This window comes from Eptesicus fuscus, chromosome 12, assembly GCF_027574615.1.
Source record: "Eptesicus fuscus isolate TK198812 chromosome 12, DD_ASM_mEF_20220401, whole genome shotgun sequence".
Taxonomy (NCBI): domain Eukaryota; kingdom Metazoa; phylum Chordata; class Mammalia; order Chiroptera; family Vespertilionidae; genus Eptesicus; species Eptesicus fuscus.
This window is the reverse complement of record NC_072484.1, coordinates 60,347,549-60,371,859: the sequence shown is the minus strand read 5'-3', so window position 1 is coordinate 60,371,859 and position 24,311 is coordinate 60,347,549. Positions and strand designations below refer to the sequence as shown.

The following is a 24,311-nucleotide window of genomic DNA, read 5'->3' as shown; positions in this document are numbered from 1 at the left end:
ACCATCATGCTGTCACAAGATGGCGGCACCCACAGTGGGGGCAGGGCCAGGGCCAGCGGCTCTGTGCGCCTACTGCCAGAGTCCCCGCAGCCCCACCGGGGTCTCGGGTCCTCCTGCACCTCCCCCACTGACTGACAGCTCTCCCAGGCTCCTCCAACAAGCTGCTAATCTCTCTCTTCCTCCCCCCATGAAGCTGAAGCCTGACTGTGGTGTACAACAAATAGGAAGTTATAACTCATGTCGTTGAGAGTATCCTCCATTCCTCTCAGCCGGGGCCAGCCGCTCTGCATGCCTGCTGCCGGAATCCCCCCAGCCCCACCAGGGTTCTCAGGTCCTCCTGCACGCCCCACTGACTGAGACTCAGGCAAGTCATAGTTGGCAGCGGCCACTGCCCAGGGCTGGCCCGATGTGCAGGCAAACCTCGAATGGTGGCTGTCCAGCAGCCCAGGGCTGGCCCAAGGCTCAGGTAACCAGGGCCAGCCGAGGCTTGCGCTGCCGGCAGTGGCAGCAGCAGAAGTGTGATGGGGGCGTCGCCTTCCCCTGATCGCTGGGTCACCTCCTGCCCCTGAGGGCTCACGGACTGTGAGAGGGGGCAGGTCAGGCTGAGGGACCCCCGCTCCAGTGCATGAATTTTCATGCACTGGGCCTCTAGTGGAAATATAATAGCCACATAAAATAGATTCACTTCCTCAGGCTAGTGCAGAACTTCATATGGAAAACTCTATATGGGAAATTAATTCAAAGGCAGACAGACTCATGCAGGTTTCATGTTTCTAAGAGCATTAGGATATGACAGCCTGTCTCCTCAGTAAGGGCACCAGGACACAGGCTGGGAACTGCAGGGTGCAGCAGGGAAGCCCCTCCCCAGGGCAGTGCTGCCTGAACACAGACAACTTACGTTTCTGACTTTCTCCTGATCATTTCCTATTAGGATAAGTTAGGCCAGGGTGGAAACAGGATTTGGTAGATATTTTCCTTCTTCACCTCTGTTAATACAGCTTGTCTTCCTCATCCCAATTGGGAAACAGCATTCCGTGCTTATATGATGATTTGAATACCTATTGCTGAGAGTCTGTAAGTTTCCTGCTGACATTCCTCTTGTATCATCTACAGAGTACCATTTACCTTATAGCTTATGTTACCATTAGGGTAACAACTTCAGTATGTTTACCAGCCAGCAGATAAAGCAAAAATACAAGCGAAGTACTACCTTAACTATGCCTTTAAAACTTTAAATGCTGATGCTCAGTTGGAGACCTCAGGAATTAAATGAGCAAGTGTATTTTTAGTGGATCCAAGCCCTTTAGAGATGTTGATTACCAGGTTCATGAACACTGAGCAACACTATATTAAAGAGTCTCTACAAATCCACCTTTAAATTCAAAGTATGAAGCTATTCCTAATGAATCTCTCAGTGAACCAAAAAGCTAGAATGAGAATTCAGTCCCAATTTATGATAATAAATCACATACAGCTCAGTAAAGTGAGAGGAGTCAGAGGGAGGGAGGGGGTGGTTGTGGGGTGAGTGTCCGAGGTTTACAATTAGAAGGCAGAACATTTCATTCCAAAGAAATTAGTAAAAAAAAGAATTCATGGAAATCATTAATAGTTTGATATACAGTACTACCTTTCTTTCAGTGTAGTTGAAAATTCCTTTTAAAAGACTAATCTCCTAAGACTTTATAAATTAAAGTCTTAATTTTTTTTTTTTTAATTTCTTTATTGATTAAGGTGTCACATATTTGTCCACATCCCCCCATTCCCATCCCACCCCTCTCCCCACGCATGCCCCAATCCCCTGTTGAACTTAACCGTTGGATAGGCTTATATGCATGCATACAGGTCCTTTGGTTGAACTCTCCCCCTCCACCCACCCTCCCCCTACCCTCCCCTATCCTCCCTCTGAGGCCCGATAGTCCGATCGATGCCTCCTTGCTTCTGGTTCTGTTCTTGTTCCTCAGTCTATGTTGTTCATCATTTCCCCTAGATGAGCGAGATCATATGTCACTAGATATATACTAATAAGAACTGAATGTGAGATGAGCAATAATAGTTATGCTGACAGGCAAATGAATCAATCTGTAGCGAGCTTCCCCCTGGACCAACAGTTCTTTTGAGACCCAATTTCACTGTCCAGTAGTTCCTTATGTGTACATGTCAGCACTGACCCCTCAGCTCTGGATGGTGGACAAATGGTGGTAATGGAGGTCCGACTCCCTCTGGTTTGGTCTCGGCCGAACCCAGGGGCATGGCGTCACCCGGACTAAGGGGCACGTGGCCTCACCCATACCCAAGAGGCGCGTGGTCTTACCCGGGCCTGGGACCCAGCCTATGGATCCAGGGGCGCACGGCCTCACCCGGACCCAGGATCTGGCTTCACCCATACCCAGGGACGCTTGGCCTCTCCCAGACCCAGGGGCACGTGGCCTCACCCGGGCCTAGGTGCACGAGGCCTCATCCGGATCCAGGGACACATGGTCGCACCCGGACCCAGGGACGTTTGGCCTCTCCCAGACCCAGGGCCACTTGGGCTCACCCGGGCCTAGGTGTACGAGGCCTCACCCGGATCCAGGGACACATGGTCTCATCCGGACCCAGGGACGCTTGGCCTCTCCCAGACCCAGGGCCACTTGGGCTCACCCGGGCCTAGGTGCACGAGGCCTCATCCGGATCCAGGGACACATGGTCGCACCCGGACCCAGGGACGCTTGGCCTCTCCCAGACCCAGGGCCACTTGGGCTCACCCGGGCCTAGGTGCACGAGGCCTCATCCGGATCCAGGGACACATGGTCGCACCCGGACCCAGGGACGCTTGGCCTCTCCCAGACCCAGGGCCACTTGGGCTCATCCGGGCCTAGGTGCACGCGGCCTCACCCGGATCCAGGGACACATGGTCTCACCCAGACCCAGGGACGCTTGGCCTCTCCCAGACCCAGGGCCACTTGGGCTCACCCGGGCCTAGGTGCACGAGGCCTCACCCGGATCCAGGGACACATGGTCTCACCCGGACCGAGGGACGCTTGGCCTCTCCCAGACCCAGGGCCACTTGGGCTCACCCGGGCCTAGGTGCACGAGGCCTCATCCGGATCCAGGGACACATGGTCTCACCCGGACCCAGGGACGCTTGGCCTCTCCCAGACCCAGGGCCACTTGGGCTCACCCGGGCCTAGGTGCACGCGGCCTCACCCGGATCCAGGGACACATGGTCTCACCCGGACCCAGGGATGCTTGGCCTCTCCCAGACCCAGGGCCACTTGGGCTCACCCGGGCCTAGGTGCACGAGGCCTCACCCGGATCCAGGGACACATGGTCTCACCCGGACCCAGGGACGCTTGGCCTCTCCCAGACCCAGGGCCACTTGGGCTCACCCGGGCCTAGGTGCACGAGGCCTCACCCGGATCCAGGGACACATGGTCTCACCCGGACCGAGGGACGCTTGGCCTCTCCCAGACCCAGGGCCACTTGGGCTCACCCGGGCCTAGGTGCACGAGGCCTCATCTGGATCCAGGGACACATGGTCGCACCCGGACCCAGGGACGCTTGGCCTCTCCCAGACCCAGGGCCCCTTGGGCTCACCCAGGCCTAGGTGCACGAGGCCTCACCCGGATCCAGGGACACATGGTCTCACCCGGACCCAGGGACGCTTGGCCTCTCCCAGACCCAGGGCCACTTGGGCTCACCCGGGCCTAGGTGCACGAGTCCTCATCCGGATCCAGGGACGCATGGTCTCACCCGGACCCAGGGACGCTTGGCCTCTCCCAGACCCAGGGGCACGTGGCCTCACCCGGGCCTAGGTGCACGAGGCCTCACCCGGATCCAGGGACACATGGTCTCACCCGGACCCAGGGACGCTTGGCCTCTTCCAGACCCAGGGCCACTTGGGCTCACCCGGGCCTAGGTGCACGAGGCCTCATCCGGATCCAGGGACACATGGTCTCACCCGGACCCAGGGACGCTTGGCCTCTCCCAGACCCAGGGCCACTTGGGCTCACCCGGGCCTAGGTGCACGCGTCCTCACCCGGATCCAGGGACACATGGTCGCACCCGGACCCAGGGACGCTTGGCCTCTCCCAGACCCAGGGCCACTTGGGCTCACCCGGGTCTAGGTGCACGCGGCCTCACCCGGATCCAGGGACACATGGTCTCACCCGGACCCAGGGACGCTTGGCCTCTCAGACCCCGGGGCACGTGACCTCACCCATGCCTAGGTGCACGAGGTCTCACCCGGATCCAGGGACACACGGTCTCACCCGGACCCAGGGACGCCTGGCCTCCCCCAGACCCAGGGACACGCGGCCCCACCCGGGCCTAGGTGCACGAGGCCCCACCCGGATCCAGGGACACATGGTCTCGCCCGGACCTACGGGTGCGTGGCCTCTCTCAGACCCAGGGGCACGTGGCCTCACCTGGACCTAGGTGCACGAAGCCACCCGGACCCAGGGGCGCATTACCTCTCTCAGACCCCTGGTCGCGTGGTCTCACCCGGATCCAGGGGCTCACGGCCTCACCCGTACTCGGGACCCAGCCTTACCCGGATCCAGGGGCCCACGGCCTCACCCGGACCCAGGGTTCAGATTCACCCGGACCCAGGGGCACATGGCCTCACCCGAACCCGGAATCCAGCTTCACCTGCACCCAGGGGCGTGTGGCCTCACCCAAACCCAGGGGCGTGAGGCCTCACTTAGACCCAGAGGCGTGTGACCACATCTGAGCCCAGAGGCTCGCAGGCTCGCCTGGACTCGGGTCTCAGCGGGGTTTCGTCTTCTTGATCCCAATTCCTGTTGGTCAATTCCCTCTCAGCAATTCCTTCGGTCATTTTCTCAGAGCTCCAGGGCGGCTGCCGCAGAACTCGTTGGGCGGCGGGCTCGGCAAGGCTCCGGTGTGCCTGGTGCCCGGCGGTGGGCTGGTCCGGTGTCGCTGCGTCGGCCCTTGGGTCTGCAACGGTGGCCAGTCGCTGAGCGTGCGCACCTGGCCACTTCGGGGCATTGAGATTCTTGAAGGACTTGGAGGTCAGCAAGCACGGAGTCTCCCACCCCATGTCTCCCAGGGGCTCGTCTGTCCGTGCTCGGCAGCGAGTGGAGCCGTCCCCTCAGCCGGAGACCGCCGGGGGAACTGCGCCGAGCACGTTCCAGGCCGCCATTGTGTCGCCTGAGCCATAGTTCTTAAAGTGTGGACTTTGGGTCACCGGCATCAGCATCATCCTGCGTACCCCTCTCTTTTATTCTAGTTGTAGAGCATCTGCTCAGCCAGCCCCCCGGTCTTTCTGGCTGGTGTCTGCTCTGCTCTCCCGTCGTAGTCTCAATATTGTTGTGGTAGGCAACGATCAGGCTGCCGCCCTATTTCTCCATCTTGGTCCTCCTTTGTACAGTTAAGTCTTGATTGTTGTTGGTGTCACTGGGAGGAATTGTCGTCCAGGCCAATTGGCCGTGAGGACCCTCTTTGTCCATATAGGAAGAGTTGCTGTGCAGGAGACATGTTTGTGGGCCGGGTCTTGATGCAGCAATGCCTTGGCGCTCACTGAGTCTGCCTCTAGAATGCCTCCCTTATGCAAGTGATTGAAATCTGGTGTCATCTCCCACCAACCACTAGATGCCCTCGTTTCTGGGTCTCCAATGCAGTGTGGGTCAGCCACTACCTGAGGCACTCAGCAGGAAAAAGCTTCTGCTCAGCTTGGCTGGGGCGGAGCTACAGGGTGGAGCCTACAACCTTGGCTTCCTGTCAGCCCCGCCCTATGAGGCTCCTGTGTCTGTGTCCCTCTGTATTCCTTGCAAACACCTCTGAGAGAAACGCGCCCTGGAATTTCGCCCACTGCCAAACAGTCCAGTCCCTCCCCTAATGAATCTGGACTCCCAGATTCTCGCCTGGAACTGGGTTTCAGTGCAGTTGGAACTGGGTCTCAGCGCAGTCTGGCGTCCCTGTCTCCTTCCCAGCAGGGCCACCCAGTGGCGCAGGCAAAAGTCCGTCCTCTGCGCACCTTCCAGTGCGCGCGTCTGGAGCCGCCGCTTCTCTGTGCCTCCGCCACCACAGCCCAAATTCATTCCCCCAGCGTGCGCCTGGCTTCCCAGGGTTTCGCCCGGAACTGGGGTTCAGTGCAGTCGGAACTGGGGTTCAGCACGGTCCTGAGCTTATGTCTCCTTCCCGCTAGGGCAGTTCAGTGGCGCAGGCAACAGTCCGTCCTTTGCGCCCCTTCCCGTGCGCGCCTCTGGAGCTCTGCCTTCCCCCGCTCCTCTGTGCCTGCGCCCCACAGCCCAGATTCATTCCCCCAGCCTGCGCCTGGCTTCCCAGGGTTTCGCCCGGAACTGGCGCTCAGTGCAGTCGGAGCCGGTGCTTAGCGCACTCCGGAGCCTTTATCTCCTTCCTGCCAGTGAACGCCGGCCAGGCCGTCAGCCGCCCCCTCCTCTCCGGCTCCATCCTCCCCGCAGGCGCGCGCGCTCGTGTCTCCGCCAGTTTCTCCATACCTCAGTCTTTTACGGCTCCCCCGATTGTCCCCGTGGCCCTCTCCTTCCCCCCAGCTGTGGGCATTTCAGTCCGCCAGCTCTCCTGTGGTTCTGGACGATGTCCGTTCTGACCTCTAGTTGTGCCTTTGAAATTGTTGTGCCCGGCTGCAGGTTAGGTGTTTCACCTATGCCGCCATCTTGGTTTCTCCTAAAGTCTTAAATTTTGATGGTCTGAACTTGGTGTGTTAAATGCTGTTATGAACTGAATGCTGTACCTCCCCACCCCAAATTTATATGTTAAAGCTGTAACCTCCAATGTGATGGTATTTTGAGATGGAGCCTTAGGAGGTAATTAGGTTTATATGAGGTCATGAACTTGGAGCCCTCATAATGAGATTAGTGTATTTAGAAGAAGAGGATAAAGACCAGGGCAAACTCTCTCCCCACATGTGAAGGGAAGACCTTATGAGCACACAACTGGGAAGGTAGTTATCTATCAGCCAGAGAGGGCCCTCGTCAAAAAGAAAGAAGAAAATCAGGCACATATGAGCAGGACATACCCTCTGACCTTGTCCAGAATTGTGTCCCATTGGCCTCTATCCAACAGAAGCCTAAGAAAGAGCTTTTCAGCGCAGGTTCCAGGGGGCAGTGGGAACATCACAGAACTAAGCCTTCTCCACTTTTAGACAGTCTCCTCCAAAATGAGTTTCTAAAGACATTCAGCTCTTTCCCTTGTACACCAGACAAAAGCCCTTTAAAACCCGGCCTAGCCAAATCCATTTCCCTGCTTCCATTTTAATCCTATGAAAGATGAAACTTTTCCCCAGAGACCATATTTTTTAATTATATCACAGATCGTAATATACTTATAAAAAATAAGGTATTCATTAAATATGATATTTTCCTCAGGAAGAAAAATTAGATTTTGTCCTTTTTGTTTATAAGTAAAACAATACATGTACATTGGGGAAAATTTAAAATATGACAGATGGCAGAAAAAAAATCAAAACACTATCTGTGGAGATACCATTTTAAAATATATTTATTTCACCATACATTGTAGAATATATATATATTCTAGAAAAAAAAATATTGGAGGTCTGGGGCACAAGATTTGTGCACTGCGGGGGGGGGGGGGGGGGGGCGGGGTTGGTCCCTCAGCCTGGCCTGCACCCTCTCACAGTACAGTCTGGGACCCCTTGGGGGATGTCCACCTGCCGGCTTAAGCCCGATCCCCCGGGCATTGGGCCAAAGCCAGCAGTCAGACATCCCTCTTACAGTGGTGCTCTAGCAGTCCAGTGCTCTAGCAGTCCGGGACCCCTTGCTCCTTACCACCCATCTAGTATATATACTAGAGGCTGGTGCATGAAATTCGTGCACTGGAAGGGCATCCCTCAGCCTGACCTGCACCCTCTTCAATCCGGGAGCCCTCACGGGATGTCCTACTGATGGCTTAGGCCCACTCCCCACAGTCTGGCATTCCTCTGCAGGAGGCTACTGGACTGATCAGGGGAAGGCACCACCCCCATCACCCTGCTGCTGTTGCCACTGCCGGCAGCTGCAGCCACCAAGGTGTTTTCATCAACACGAACTCCAGTCCCTTCACCATGAAAAAATGACAAATTTCTTTAGGCATTTTCAAGATGTCTCTTTCATAGGATATGACATTTCTTTCTTTCTTTTTTTTAATCCTCACCTGAGGATATTTTTCTATTGATTTTTAGAGAGCATGGAAGAGAGAGGGAAAGACAGAGAGAAACATCAATGTGACAGGGACACTTTGATTGGTTGCCTCCTGCATGAACCCTGACCTGGGCCCCGTCCAGGGAGAAGCCTGCAACCTAGGTACATGCCCTTGACCAGAATCAAACCCGGACTCTGCAATTGGCAGGTCGAGGCTCTATACACCTAGCAAAACCGGCTAGGGCAGGATATGCCATTTCTTAGCCCCATCCAGCAGCGGACCTTCATTTTTTCTTCCAGGAATGAGGTGGAAAAACCCTAGGTCACCTTCTTGGATTCTTATTACCCAAGTTACTAAGAACACTGAGAATGGCGTATGGGAAGCTTAGCCAATGAGCGGTCAGAAAAGGTGTTTCCTCTGCAGCTCATGTGCAGATGCAGGACTGCTAGCACACACGGCTGGCAGGCCCTGTTCTCTGTGGGCCTGCACCATCCGTGGCTTGCCTCACCACACACGCAGTCCCCTCCTGCCCACCTGCTTGTGCAGCCTCCTCTGGTGTCCCGGCTAATTTGCATATTACCTGTTTTATATATATATATATATATTTATATGTGTGTGTGTGTGATGTGTGTGTGTGTGTGTGTGTGTATGACCCTAACCTTAACCCTAATTTAAACAACTAGATTTAATATACTGCTTTACATAGGGTTTTTCCATTTAAAAACATAAGCTCAAATTCATCATGAAATGGTTCTCTACAATATTATTCTTAATGGTTACAAAATAAATTTTTGTATTGAACTAGCACAAATTAATCTCTATTAGAAATAATACTGTTTATGATTTTTCATTTTTACAAATAAACAGCTCTGAATATCCTTATAGTTAATTATTTGCAACCACTCTTCATTATTTCCTTAGAATTAATTCCTAACACCTAGGTTGCTAAATTTTTAACACCTTTAAAATATATTGCCAAAGTGTACTCCAAATAAAAATTTTAACAATTTATATGTGAACTAACAGCTTTCACTAACCCTTCATTTCCATTTAAGAAACATTTATCACTCATTAAATACCAGAAATTGTTATAGGTATATGGTACAAAAATAAATAAAGCAATAAATTTATAGCCCATTTACTCCCATGATCAAATCCAAAGATGGAGGAATGGATGCATCTTTTCGATTAAACACCAACCTGTGGAATGAATTCATGTCATTCAGATGAAAAGCAGGCATGAGATGACCCACTTTCCCCTCCCTGAGCAAACATGAGAGATGATCTTGGATACATGATGCATTTGGCTCCTCAGTGAGCCAAAGGAATTAAGATAAAAGCAAAATATCACAATCCTCTTAATGCATCCTCATAGCTTGAAATGGAGTTATTTTTAAATATCAGATTATTTGGAAAAGCGCTGTGGACCAAAGGAGAGAGAGCACCAAATGACATCGTTACCAATTTCCCGCTTTTGACACCGTCAGGATGCGCTTGGGTTACAGGAACTCTCCCACGATCAGGATGTGACATCAAGATTGCTTTTGTGCCACTTCTTAACTTCTCCTAGATCTCCACCCTTGTTACATTAAATGAGAACTTGGAGTGGCCTCAAAAGAACATCCCAAATGACAGCAGCAAGGACAGCAGTTCCCGCCTGACGAAGACTCCGCCTACATAAGGCATTTTCTTCCCATTGCTTATGAGGTTGGAGCAGGGACCTGCATCTCACTAGCTTTTCTCCATGGGGCTCACTTCGTAATGACTCCTTTACCCCTGCGAGCCACTGATGCACGAAGGGCTGCTGCTTTTAGAATCAAGTGCTCTGTCTCCCTGAGTCAGATAATGTTTACTTAATATAGAAAGTACAATATCCTTGCAGAGAGCACTTCCTGCCCTGCTGCAGGTTACTGCTAATATATGTATAAGCAAGTTTGAGTTGTGTCTTTTACTCCTTTCTCAAGGTAATATTACAAACAAAGCTTTAATACACTCCCTATCAAATAGCATAAGCTTTCCTTACATTGGTATAACAATCACAACACTTCTTAAACATTCCCTGATGATACCATTTAAAGTAGATTTTTAGAAGTTAGAGGATGCATCAAAACATGAAATGAAAACTAAGAGCATACCTGATAAAAGTTAGGCCAAAAAGTACTAATGGCCAGTTCTGCCCTGTTCCATGTGCGTGTCGGCTCTCCAGATATATTCCAGATAGGGTTCCCCAAAGGCCCGTTGTTGACCTTCACGTAGACATTGAGTAACCCGGGAGCAGAGTTACTCTTGCTGGACACAAAATAGTGAAAATCAATGCAGTGGGTATCATTTTCTTTGAGCTGCGGTAAAAGGAGGTGGGCTCTCTGCCCCTCAGGTCTGCCAGATGTGTTCACCAACATGAAAGAACCTGAGAAAAGAAAATCAAAGGAGAGTCACAATCTGAAACACAACTTTCTGGTCACTTCTGAAAAGCCACCATCATTTACATGGGTTGACCCTGAAATTCTGCACCTACCTAGGCTTTGAAAATCCCATCGCTCTCATACCTTTTCACCCCCAAAGTATCCTCAAGATCAGTGAATGGAAAATTCCTTTGATGTCACTGAAATTAGTCTCCTAAGTAACAGAAATGAGCATAATTTGCAGACATGCGCTGATCAATCGGTAGTCACTAAGCCACATGTAGCTATTTAAATTAAAATTCCATAACATTCAAAGTTTAGTTCCTGAGCCACCCTCACCACACTTCAAGAACTCAATAGTCACATGTGGCTAGTTGCTTCCATATTGGGCAGCAGAAATATTGAACTTTTCCATCATCTCAGAAAGTTCTATTGAACAACAATACATTATATAATGGTACCACCATTTGGGAATCACATCCACTTTAAGATTCTCACATAACCTAGAGAAAGAGAACAGATTGGTCTGATGTGTGGAATCTTAGAGAACCTGATTGGCCTTATGATGCTCCTTGTAATCAATGTAATAAAATTTGTGCAGTCCAGTCCCACCACCCCTCCCCCGTTGGTATAACAACGGACTTCCTGATAGTGGGGGTGTTTTCATGACTGGGCATACTGAGGCCATCTTGAGGATGGTCGTTTTCAGAAGTCTCCAGGAGCTTTTTCTATCTTTGAATCCATGGCACTAAGCCATCCATAAAAGTGTTTCCACATGGAGTCAAGCTTGCCAGATACCCCGGCATTAACTGTGCCATATGGGCCCTCCCCATGTTTAAGATCAACAGAAATGGCAACTAAAATAATTATAGGAACTTTATATATCACATAAAGACAGGTAAAAGCAAAGTGTTCTAAAATGAAAGGGAAAATAGGTCATTATAAGTCTTCTTTAGCAGAGAGAAAAATATACCGAAACTCTGAGGAGAAACACCTAAACTTGGGAGTATTAAGATGAAAAGTAAAATACTACTCAGGTGTGCTTGAACTCATGATTTCTACTTGGTGAGGAGACGATTGCCCTTGAATATTCTTTTTTAATTTTGTAAAACACATTTTTATTGATTTCAGAGAGGAAGGGAGAGGAAGAGAGAGACAGAAACATCAATGATGAGGGAGAACTATCCATTGGCTGCCTTCCGCACGCCCCCCACTGGGGATCGAGCCTGCAACCTGGGCACATGCCCCAACCTGGAACTGGACCGTAACCTCCCGGTTCATAGGTCATGCTCAACCACTGAGCAACACCAGCCAAGCATGTATTCCTTTTTAAACGCTCCTCTTGTGATGCATAATTTTCAAGGAGGCATGTATATGTACATTTTTGTGTGTGTATTTATATATATATATATATATTTATATATATATATATATGTATTTATGTATATATATATGTATTTTACTATACACCACACCCATATGTAAATATACATACACAATACTAGAAAAAGTGTGGGATTTCTATCTTATCTACAAGCTGTGATTTCCTAAACAGAAAAATGAGAGGACTACCTTTCCCAGAGAATTGGGAGGACTAAATAAGAAAACAAATGTAGATAAATCCTTTACAAATTAATAAGCTATTGTTAAAGGATCAGTATTAGAAAATGTTTGCTTATGGCTGTTACCCTCCCAGTGTCCCTAGTGGAGGTGAACTAGTGTTAATGCCATTTAAGATAGATAGGAATTATCTCATAGAGAAATTAAGAAGCAGCTTACCCAGACTTTAGGATGAGTTAGTGGCAAAACCAGAACTTTGAGCCTCTGAGTTTCCAGCCCATTACTCATCCTGCCACACTCCAATAACCCCATGTTTCTCTGTGTGCTGCTTGAGCATATACGAAGCAAACAAACCCCTTCATAACAGTGAAGGAAAATTACAGTCGCTATTTGAAAATGGAGCAGTTTTTCAAGAGATGAATGTTATGTACCTGTAAATGTGAAAGCTAAGCCACAAGGGAAGGGTTATCTATGGAACATATATTCCAGTAATAAGGAAAAACTGAAATGTGATTTAAGAAAGAGTTGGGGACAGAGAAAGGGAACAAGTGGCAAGAGAATGCCATTGAAATGATTTGGGTTAGCTATATACTACAAAATGTAGAAATATCTTCAAAATACAAAGGATTGACCAACCCCATAAGAAATCTAAAGCAGGCTTTTGTACTTTGCTGCTCTTGGTAAAACTGTACTTTTCTGCTCTTAGTAAAATATAAGAAATTTTATTTCATATTCAATCATTTGGGGCTCTGTTACCTGCAACATAGCTACAATGTGTACTGAGGCATGACATGGCCTTGAGGTCATCTTCAAATCACCAAAACCTTTAGTGTTGTCACACTGCCAACATCATTTCCTGGAATGTTTCCATCATTTAAACTTGGGCAACCATGGGTGGCAAACATGACAACATGCAAAGGATGGCAAACGTCCGCGTTTCCCAAATCCTGTGAAGTCTAGTTTAGATGGCTTGGGTGAAGCTGAACCATACAAATCCCATTTCACAGCTTGGCATAAACTTGGTAACTTCCTAACATTCTGTTCAGAAAATGACCAGGGCTCCCTAAAATGCTGTTGTTTTTTTTTAGCTACACAGCCTTTCCTCCTCGAATACTTGAATATGCTCCATCCCAGCACGAAAGGCTGTCAGCTTTCTGAGCTGTTGAAAGCATACAGAAATGTTTATGTTGATGTCAGGTGACAGTCTATGTTACATACTCAAATGATTCTAATTTTCATACTCTTCTTTTTCCCCCTTTTGAGCCAGAATCCAGTCTGTTTGTCACATGGCATCTTCTATAATACAGTTGACATAGGATTAGCAAATAGGGGAGTGACATCCATGTAAGACCGAAGTACCATTGGTTCGTGTGTAATCTTTTTATAGGACATTATAGTTTCAGAGTGATCAGGGGCAAATTTTCTCTTAAATAGAAGGCTATGTGGTAGCTTTTGAACAACGAAAAAAATCCTGAGCAGTGCTTTTGCTTAGTCTAAGAAGTGGCAAGAAGAAAACTAGTGGTTTCCAGAGCCATTCCTCTTTCTCCTCTGCTAAGCTGTCTTGGAAACCACAAGAACGGATGAAGAAACTCGACTCCCTCCTGAGTTTAAAAAGGAAAGAACTCCCAAAACCGGTTTGGCTCAGTGGATAGAGCATCGGCCTGGGGACTCAAGGGTCCCAGGTTCGATTCCGGTCAAGGGCATGTACCTTGGTTGCGGGCACATACCCAGTAAGGAGTGTGCAGGAGGCAGCTGATAGATGTTTCTCTCTCATCGATGTTTCTAGCTCTCTGTCCCTCTCTCTTCCTCTCTGTAAAAAATCAATAAAAAAAAATATATATATTTTTAAAAAAAGGAAAGAGCATGGACTGATGAAGAGGACAAACCCTGGATCCGATTTTTAAGTTGGCAGACAGGGGTCCCTATTAGAAGGGAACAAATTCCAGGACCGGTTAGTGAGAAGGAGGCTGGAGCTCTCGGGTACAGGGCTAAGGATGGATTCACTGGGATTCTAACTGCCAGTGAATGGGAGTCAACGGGCCAGTGTTTTGATTGGGGTTGTTACTATTTTTATTGGTTCTCTGGCTACAAAACTGCCTAGACTGTGAGTGGTCTGCCTCAACCCCATGTTCCTCACAGGAACTATCACTGTGTGTGATTTTGTAAAATGTCAGAGATGTTCCAAGCACACATGTATAGAGCTGGTGAAAACACCTGCTCCACACTGTCTTCTTCCTTCACTTGTTCTGGTCCACAGAAAGCAATTCTGTCTGGGCTATCTCCATAGTCACAGGCAAGAGACCTCTCCTCCCCCTGCCCAGAAACCAGGTGAGCATCACTCTGGTGTCACACACACAGCCTTTTAGAGGAAGTGTCTCTCTTTAATGAGAACCTATCCCCTGGGACATTCCCCTGAAAGGCTCCCTTTTTTCTTCCTCTGGAGTCTCTCAAGTGGTATTTCTATGCAGCCCACACAATTAATGATTAATGCATAGAAAGGCACTTAGGACAATGCTTGCCATGCAGCATAAGCTCAAAATATGTTTGTTATTAGCATTATGATTATTTTGTTTCCTCATAGTTCCACTAAATGCATGACTTCTCTGAATTTTCTGCAATTCTTTAGCATTTAGCTCTACAGATTTCTACCTGTCCACATCACAATCTTCCTGATCCTATCCTATTTCAGGTCAGTGATAATTTTAAAATTCCCTTTCTTTATGAGAGAGGACCATTAGTATTACAAATGGCATTACAAAACTCAATGAATCAAGTATTGAACTCAATCTTGCCCCTACATTTAAGCTTTGGGAAGGGAAGCTTTATTTCTGTGTGACCATGAGAATTTACTTCATGGTTTCAAAGTATAGAAGGTGACATTTCAGCCAATACTGTATTTCTGCCAGTGCTGTACTACTGTCTTATGGTGAGTTTAGAGAAGAAAATGTGAACATTTATGTTTAGCAGAGTCTAGGAACCCAGAATCCTTGGGGAAGTTCACAATTGTGCATAGAGAATGGGAAGTGGGAAGAAAGATATGCCTTTTCATTGTTTGAATGTGTCACCTATATGATATGAAAGAAAAGTCAACTCACCAGCCAGATGTTTAAAAAATTCAAAACATTTATATTCAATTGTAGACTAAGAGGGTGATTTTTCTTAAATATCCCTATATGGCTGAATGTTTAATTTTCACCTTCTACTTCAATGTTTTGACTTGAGGAAATGAATTCTCAAGGAGTAATTGGGTCTCCCTTGGTAAGCATTTCCTTACCTCAACTTTTTTCCTCTACAAAAAAACACTCCAACTGGGCAAATAAAAGAAATCAGAATTCAAATTAGCACAGAAGTTCTGTTTGTGTTTAGATAACAAAACACTCTTAAATCCTAGTATGGAAGTAGAGAATTTAACACTGCAGGCAAATGAAAAAAGCTCCACATAATGGAGTGGGCTTCAAAAGGAACAGTCTTTCCATGCAAACTTTGAAGGTCCGCTAAGAATAATTATTTTCCTTTTTTTGAAAAGGAAAACTCTGTTATGAGAACATGCAGTGTTCGCATTCTCGAATCTTTGGGTGAATTAAATTTAGCTTAATCATATCCACTGGCAAATGCTTTTGATAAGGCTATCTTCCATCATTGTTTGCTACAGCAGCAATAACTATGTATAATTAGTTATTCCCTTCTACACCATCATTAAAATTTGCATTGGTATGGTAGAGGCTCTAGATTTTTAAAGGCTGAGGAAACTGGCTGAATTCTCTTGCTACATTTGAGAAACTTTGTGCACACAACAAAAAAGGGAGCATTTTCAGTCATCCATCAGGAAGAGACAATGATGTGTGTTATCGAATACTTTGGCTGACAGAGAAGAAGCATTTATAAACTTGAAAGCCATTATAAAATTCACTTTTTAAGCCTTTTAGTTTTTGTGTTTTTTTAAAAATATATTTTATTGATTTTTTACAGAGATGAAGAGAGAGGGATAGAGAGTTAGAAACATCAATCAGCTGCCTCTTGCACACCCCCCACCGGGGATGTGCCCGCAACCAAGGTACATGCCCTTGACCAGAATCGAACCTGGGACCCTTGAGTCTGCAGGCTGACGCTCTATCCACTGAGCCAAACCAGTTTTGGAAAGCCTTTTAGTTGTAATAAAAGTGCACAGATCCTTAGTATTTCACTCCCTTTGGCTGTTTCATCTTCATTTTTTCCCTCAATGACCATGCCTTCACATTTATGAACTGAAGGTCCAAAAGCCATAAAAAGTTTACAAGTCCCATCTTTGCTAGCATATATCCTGACTCTAGTTTACATGGCCTGTGGGCTTCCTCTCACCTACATAGATACTCCGCTTGTAACAATGAAGGTATCTAGAGCAGTGCTGCTCAAACAATCTATGATAAAGGAGCAGCTTTGAAATTCCTAATGCATCTCAGACCAAGTTTATGTAAAGCACAATAAACATGGATTTTTTAGAAAAAGAAAATAAAAATACATGCAACATGCAAGCACAAATTCGTTATTAAATAAACATAAAATTACTCTGCCAAATTCCTCTAAAAATTTCTAAAGACTTTCTCTCAATTTCTATACTGCCCATGGAGCAGGAACAATGTGAGGACCACCTCTCATCTCAAGAGCACTCTGAGTGGCACAGCCTTAAAGTTATAGGGGTATAGCACTCTTGGTACCCAATCTATGTATTTTTCTTAACAGTGGAAGAAGAACACTGAGACACGTTAATTGAAAAATGGAATGAAAAAAATTTCTCTGGTTTCTTAACCCAATGATAATGGTTATAAAGTCAAGCAAGCCCCTTGCCTATGACGAAAAGTGGTGGAGACGAAGTGTAGGAAGCAGGTGGACACACAGGGAAGAGGCAATCACAGTCTTGGTGAGTGAAAAGACAGCACTGAGGCTCTGAATTCAGAAAAGAACTGGCTTCTAGGCAAGGAGCAAAGGAAGAGAGCTCAGTGGGCCAGGCCACGCGGGATCACAGCATTCGTGGCTGTCCTTAAGGGAAATGGTAAAGTGTGACACCCAGTGCCTAGGCAAGGTGCTCCATAAACTCCATCTCGTTAATTCTCCCCAACAAGAATGACCTGATGAAACACAGACAATACTTAACTCACCAAAGGGTCCGACTGACAATGTCTGTTAGGGCAAGGGGAATTTGAATTTTTTATATTAAACTCCAAAGGCAATGCTCTACAACCAATTATATTCCAAACATTCTGACTATTACTCATAACACAAAAAATATTGCATATTGCTACCCCGTATACATGTGTGATGCTATGTGTGCATACATAACACTTATACACACAGACACATACTCCGACACAATTTTTATGAAAAAAAAGTGTCACTATGTTTCTTACCATGTGACTGTGCATTATATTCACATCTCCTATTCTACTATATTTCATTTTGCAAAATAAATAAGTAAATAAATGCTGAGTGCAACCCACAATTGATTTCACAGCCCAGGAGTGCTTTAAGGCCAGACTGCAACTCCTCCCCAATAACCAAAACCAACAATATCTAAAGTGGGCTCTGCCTCCTTAGTAAGAAGGCTTTTCATTTTTAATTTGCAATTTCAAATTGATCTCATCCCTCAAATATCAAGATGCCATGTGACATGCCTCCTCCTGCTCCCTCAGCCAGTACTAACAATGGTCCTAAAAAATATGTATTTTCTGATGAGAAACCTCATGAAACAGGGAAGATGAAACCTGTGGAGAAATAAATGAACTCAGGGAGCAAAGCTCAAAGGGAACAAAGCCTCTGCAGGGAGCAGCCACTATCACTTTAAAAATACTTATTAGCACCCATTGCAGCCTGAGGAGCGGCTGTCTTCACAGCCACATTTATGTTCTGTAGACCAGATGTCATGCATCCTTCTTAAGCTACGGCCTCTCCTACGCCCTTTCAAACGTTTCACCCTAGTACAAATACGTTCTTTGCAACTACTAGAGAAGAAAACTCTAATAAAAAATTTCTCTTCACCCAAATGTCCTATCCTCCCTTTTTATTTTACCCTCCATCTTCTTGCCTTTCTTGTCCTTTCTCAACAATTCCTGGGCAAGACCATTTGTTTGTTGCACCAATTTTTGCCATGTTCCTAATATCCTCATGAAAATACAGGAGGAGGGCAAAGAATTAACACCACATCACCAGGCAGCCCAAGTGAGACTCTCGTCTACGCAACTGCACAGCCTCTTCCCTCCTAGAGTCCAGTTAGTGCTCTCACTGGGAGAGCACTGATGGGCTCATCGGATGAGGGACTTCTTACAAGTCATACTAGTTAGTACATGTGCTCTGTTCTCCCCGAGGGCATTCCACATCCATCAAAGTGCTATACAAGTAATAACAAGCATAATTCATATGCCTAAATGTTCATAAAACACTCGCTTTAAGACATTCATATTAAATAACCATTGTCAATTTAGTGATTCAGATGATAACTGAATGGGTATTATTAATTATTCATAAAATACCAAGCTGAACGAAACAGATTCATTCATCTTAAGTAGTCACTTTTAGCCATGACAGGGCTCATCTGAGTGCCTATATGTGCTGGGCATTTTGAGAACCACAAACTGTAAAACTTGGACCCATTCCTCCAGCAAGAACCTCACAGATTAGATGTATATCATACATTAAATATTCTGTATTCAGCATAGTTAGAAAAAAAATTACAAATTAGCAGATCAGACACATTAAATTTAGTAACATTTATATAACTACAACCTGGAGTGCCTGCCAATTTTGTGAATTTAGAACTATCAACTAACAACTCTTTAAAAAAAAATGAAAGAGTTTCGTGACACAGGTATTATATGAGACAAAGAAGATATGAAGAGGCTCATTGAAAATGGAAGAAATCCAGGGGGTTTTCTCCATTGAGAAAAGTAATGTGCTCTCTTCTCATAAGAAAAGTGAAGCTTTAGTGAAAACTGACTATATTACAGTGTGTCATCTAGACAAACTGCTTCAGTGACTTAGCTGGAAAATACTGTCTGTTCTATGATTTCTTTGTAAAAAAAAAATTTTGGGGTATTCGAAGAAATCAAAAACACTAGTCTGAAGAGATATAGGTAACCCCATGTTCATTGCAGTATTACTTACAATAGACAAGATATGGAAGCAACCAAAGTGCCCATCAATAGATGAATAGATATAAAAAGCTGTGATACATATAGACAATGGAATATTACTCAGCCATAAAAAAGAATAAAATCTTACCATTTGCAACAACATGGATGGACCTAGAGGGTATTACGCTAAGTGAAATAAGTCAGAGAGAGAAAGACAAATACTATATGGTCTCACTTATATGGGAAATCTAAAAAAATAAAATAAATCAACAAGAAAAAACACACATACCCAGAAATAGACTCATAGAGAACAAACTATTGGTTGCCAGGAGAGAGGGAGGTTGGGGGACTGGGTGAAAAAGGTGAAGGGATTAAGAAGTACAAATTGGCAGTTACAAAACAGTCATGGAAATGTAAAGCATAGTATCAGGAACATAATCAATAATACTGTACTAACTATACGTATGGTGTCAGAGGAGGTACTGGAGTTATCAGGAGGATCACTTAATAAGTTATATAAATGTCTAACCACTATGCTGTCCATGTGAAACTAATAAAATATTAAATGTCAACTGTAAACCATAAATAAAATACAATGGCCACGTTTTTATTTTACAAAAAAAACAAAACAAAAAAAAACCTTAAGGTTAATCAGTAAAGGAAATTTAACTGTTTAATTCAGTACATCTTGATTTAGTCAATGAGGTAGGTGATCCAGAAACATATTCAGATATATTATTCTATCACTGTATCTCTAAGCTTGGTGGACAGAAAATTACTTTTACACAAGTTCCACTATTTAGTTTGTAGGGTTTTCCCCTTCAGAATACAGTAAAACTTTTTACAATAAAAAAATACATATATATGTGTGTGTGTATATGTACAGACACATATATATGTTATAGTTTAGAGTATTACAAATGCTCCACTTCCCCTCCATGCTGCCCTCCATCTAGTTCATACCCCTAAGACCTAAGGTTTTAAAATAATTTTCTCATCTTTCATGAAATTCTGAAGAGGTTTTTGATTTGTTACCCTTCTCCAGCATATTTATTTTTTTGCTGTTTTTTGGTTAATCCTCACCCTAGCATATTTTTTCCATTGATTTTTAGAGTGGAAGGGAGAGAGGGAGTAGGAGGTGGAGGTGAAAGGGGGAGGGTGTAGGAAGGGAGGGAGGGAGGGAGGGAGGGGAGAGAGAGAGAGAGAGAGAGAGAGAGAGAGAGAGAGAGAGAGAGATGGAATGAGGGAGAGAGAGGGAGAGAGAGGGAAAGAAAGAGATGTGAGAGAGACACATCTATTGGCTGCCTCCCACATGCACCTGGACCAGGGCTGAGGATCAATTCTGTGACCATTCTGTACAAGGGTGAGCACTCTAACCACTGATCAACACAGGCAAGGGCTATTTTTCCCTTTTAAGTCAAATTTATATAGGTTAAATGTTAGCCAATTTAAATGATTCGCTTTTGTTAAGCTCTTTTTAAAATGTACTCATTTGATGATGACTTGATCTGCTCACAGGAAAAATAACTGTGTACTTGGAAAAATTGCAGAGAAAATTCTATATATTAGCTTTTACAATAGCAAAGAACTAAATAACCAAATTTTAAGCATCCTTCCAGATGTTTCTCTTTTACACATAGTCCCAGTTCTTTCTTTCTCTGAGCTTTGACTTTTTCCTTTACTTTTTTTAAATAACGAAAATAATATATGCCACTGTAAAAAGTAAAAAAAAAAAAAAAATTTCAAAGGAAAAATTAAACACTCTTGCCCATTCTCACTCAAACACCCACAAACTTATCTGAGCTCATAGTGTATTTCCTTCAAAGCCCTTCTTTCTATACATGCAGACACATATTCACATATATGAAGTATTTTTTTTAGCCATTTCCTATGTTTTCTCAAAGAATAATAATCTGACATGTTCCTCTCTAGTTTTATCCCTTACCCAATAATATAACATGGAACTTTTTAGGTCAATATAGATATACTAGAGGACTGGTGCATGAAATTTGTGCACGGGGGGGGGGGGTTGTCCCACAGCACAGCCTGCATTCTCTACAATCTGGGACCCCTTGAGGGTTAGGGACCCTGGTGGGATCAGGCCTAAACTGGCAGTTAGACATCCCTCTCACAATCCAGAACTGCTGGCTCCCAACTAATCGCCTGCCTGCCTTCCTGATTGCCCCTAACTGCTTCTGCCTGCCAGCCTGATAACCCCCTAACCACTCCCCTGCCAGCCTGATCAACGCCTAACTGTCTTCCCCTGCTGGCCGATTGCCCCCAACTGCCCTCCCCTGCAGGCCCGGTAAGGCCCAACTGACCTCCCTTGCTGGCCCGGTCACCCCTAACTTCCCTCCCTTGCCAGCCTGGTCGCCCCTAACTGCCCTCCCCTGACAGCCCAATTGCCCCTAACTGCTTCTGCCTGCCAGCCTGATCACCCCCTAACCACTCCTCTGCCAGCCTGATCGATGCATAACTGCCTTCCCCTGCTGGCCTGATTGCCACCAAGAGCCCTCCCCTGCAGGCCTGGTAAGCCACAACTGCCCTCCCTTGCTGGCCCAGTCACCCCTAACTTCCCTCCCTTGCCAGCCTGGTCGCACCTACTGCCCTCCCCTGTGGGCCCGATTGCCCCTAACTGCTCTCCCCTGCTGGCCTAGTCGCCCCCAACTGCCCTCCCCTGCAGGACTGGTCCCCCTCAACTGCCCTCCCCTAGAGGCCTTGTCCCTCCCAACTGCCCTCCCCTGCAGGCCTGGTCACCCCTAACTGCCCTCTCCTGCAGGCCTGATTGCCCCCAACTGCCCTCCCTTGCAGACCTGGTCCATCCAAACTGCCTTCCCCTGCTGGCCTGATCACCCACCACTGCCCTCCCCTGATGGCCATCTTGTGTCCACATGTGGGTGGCCATCTTGTGTGTTGGAGTGATGGTCAATTTAAATATTACCTCTTTATTATATAGGATAAACCCAGTTCAACATTTTTAATGCCTGCTACTACAAAATATGTTTAATAAACATTCATATAAACACACCAATGTTTTTATTTCTGCAAAATAGTGGCCTATAAGTCAGGTTGCTTACCAAAAGGCATATTTACTTTTAATTTTCCAGTGTTTTGATTTATTGGCTATAAATACTGAACAATTGCTCCAGACATGAAAATAGTAATATTTTTATTTATTAATGATAATGGTCAGTGTTTTACATATAGTGGCCCAATGACTTCAAAGAATAGCAGATTGGTTAATGCAAAAGTGGGTTTGAGCCCAGGGAGTCATCATGACTGCCCATCGCATTATAACTACTGTTGCTGCTATTGTCACTGCATATTTATTAAGTACTAGAGGCCCGATGCACGAAGATTCATTCAAGAATGGGCTTCCCTACCCCTGTCTGCTGGCACTGCCTTCGCTCAGGCCGGAGCCACCTTTCTGCCTTTGCTATGGCCAGGAGCTGCCTTTCTGCCTTCCCACGCTGCCCAGAGGCCCGGAGCTGCTGGGACGGTGTGGAATGCCTTCGTCATTGCCATGGGGATGATGCAAGCGTCTCGCCCTGCCCCAGGCCACTTGGTGCCTGTGTATGCAAATTAACCCACCATCTTTGTTGGTTTAATTTGCATACTTGCTCCTGATTGGCTGGTGGGCATCACAAAGGTGTGGTCAATTTGCATCTTTCTCTTTTATTAGTGTAGATTTGCTATGGACCACTCTCTATTAAACACTGTATATCTATTCTTTCATTTGACCCCCTCTATAACCCATTGAGAAAGTATTATTATCATTGCATAGAAGGGTTAACCTTTTGCACTTGGATGTCGAGTGTGACTCGACACAGTTAGCATTAGAATAAAGGAATCGAGAAAAAAGCAAGTGAGTGCAAAGGGTTAAAAATCTTCCCCAAAGTCACACAGAAAACTAGGGTTTAAATCCAGTCAGTCTCATTTGAGGGTTAATATTTTAACCCAACACATAATCAGGATTTTATAGCATATCACAAAGGCATATAATCAAATATTTGTGGCATATGCTCTCTAACAAATTAAAAATAGAGGAACAAAAAATGCACTAGAAGCTGTTAGGGTCATCTTCAGCTTTGAATTACAACTCTTAAAAAATGACTTTATTCTCAAATCCCATGAGACATTCTCTTCCTTAAAAGTAAAAATGAAAAGCCACCATGCTTAGGCAACAGTGTGGAGCTGAAGTAAGTTTTATTGTTTATTTCTTTAGTAAACAAAATAGTTAGTGACAAAGTACAAGATAAAGAGATAAGAATACATCTATTTCTTTCAAAACTACCAAGGTTCACTGAGAAAGATGAATTTAAAATGAGCCATTTAATATCATATAAACAATTAGATCAACCTCTGGATCTTTCAGAAGCCCAGAGGATACTGTTTATTCTTGTTGCTTCCTAATGCAATAAGATGACATAAAAACACTCATGTGGCTTTTCTTAAAAAATGTGATTTAAGGTCAAATTACTCAAAACAGATGTCCTATTTCCTTGGCTTACACAACCCTAGAGAAGACAAACATTATCTGATAAGTACTAATGTAGCTGGGGGTCAGAAACATTTGTGGTGAATTACAGAGGTAGTCAATGATGCTAAGTACACTACGTTTTCTTCCTCAAAAAAACAACAACAAAGAGTGCTCCATTCAAATGTTTTGTCAAGAGTCACCACAAGAATCATTCCAAACATTTATTACTGTATAATTAACACATTCTTGACTGCTGTTAGTGAAATGGGATGAAATGTAGAAAAGAAAAATATTGATTATCATAGGTATTTTTATTCAAATCAAGACTACTTTCTCTTTTATTTAACCAATAGTCCGGTGACTAATTTATACAAGGCATTGCTCTTAATTCACATAGAGAAACAGATAAAAACACATTGAATAGGATTACCAAGCAACATAAATTATAAATGCACAATCATACAATTTTTATGTTAACTCTTAAATATTAGGAATAGTAGAGCAATCTAGAGCAGTGATATTAGAGAAGCAGGGAAAGATAAACAGGACATTTCAAGTTAAAATCAAATAAATTTTTGTCAGGCTGGGTAGCTGATGGTGGTCAATATGATTCTTAGACCACATGATGCAGAAGAACAGTGATTT

General features: G+C 45.4%; 1 protein-coding gene across 1 annotated transcript in view; it reads right to left on the bottom strand.

Annotated features, from left to right (window-relative positions):
• The window catches only part of PTPRM (protein tyrosine phosphatase receptor type M), a 650,464-nt gene that overhangs the window by 387,042 nt on the left and 239,111 nt on the right, over positions 1-24,311 (bottom strand). Inside the window, exon 3 of the mRNA XM_008159881.3 lies at positions 10,257-10,528. Within this exon, the coding sequence (XP_008158103.2) occupies positions 10,257-10,528 (272 nt within the window). The remainder of the gene's footprint in view (positions 1-10,256; positions 10,529-24,311) is intronic.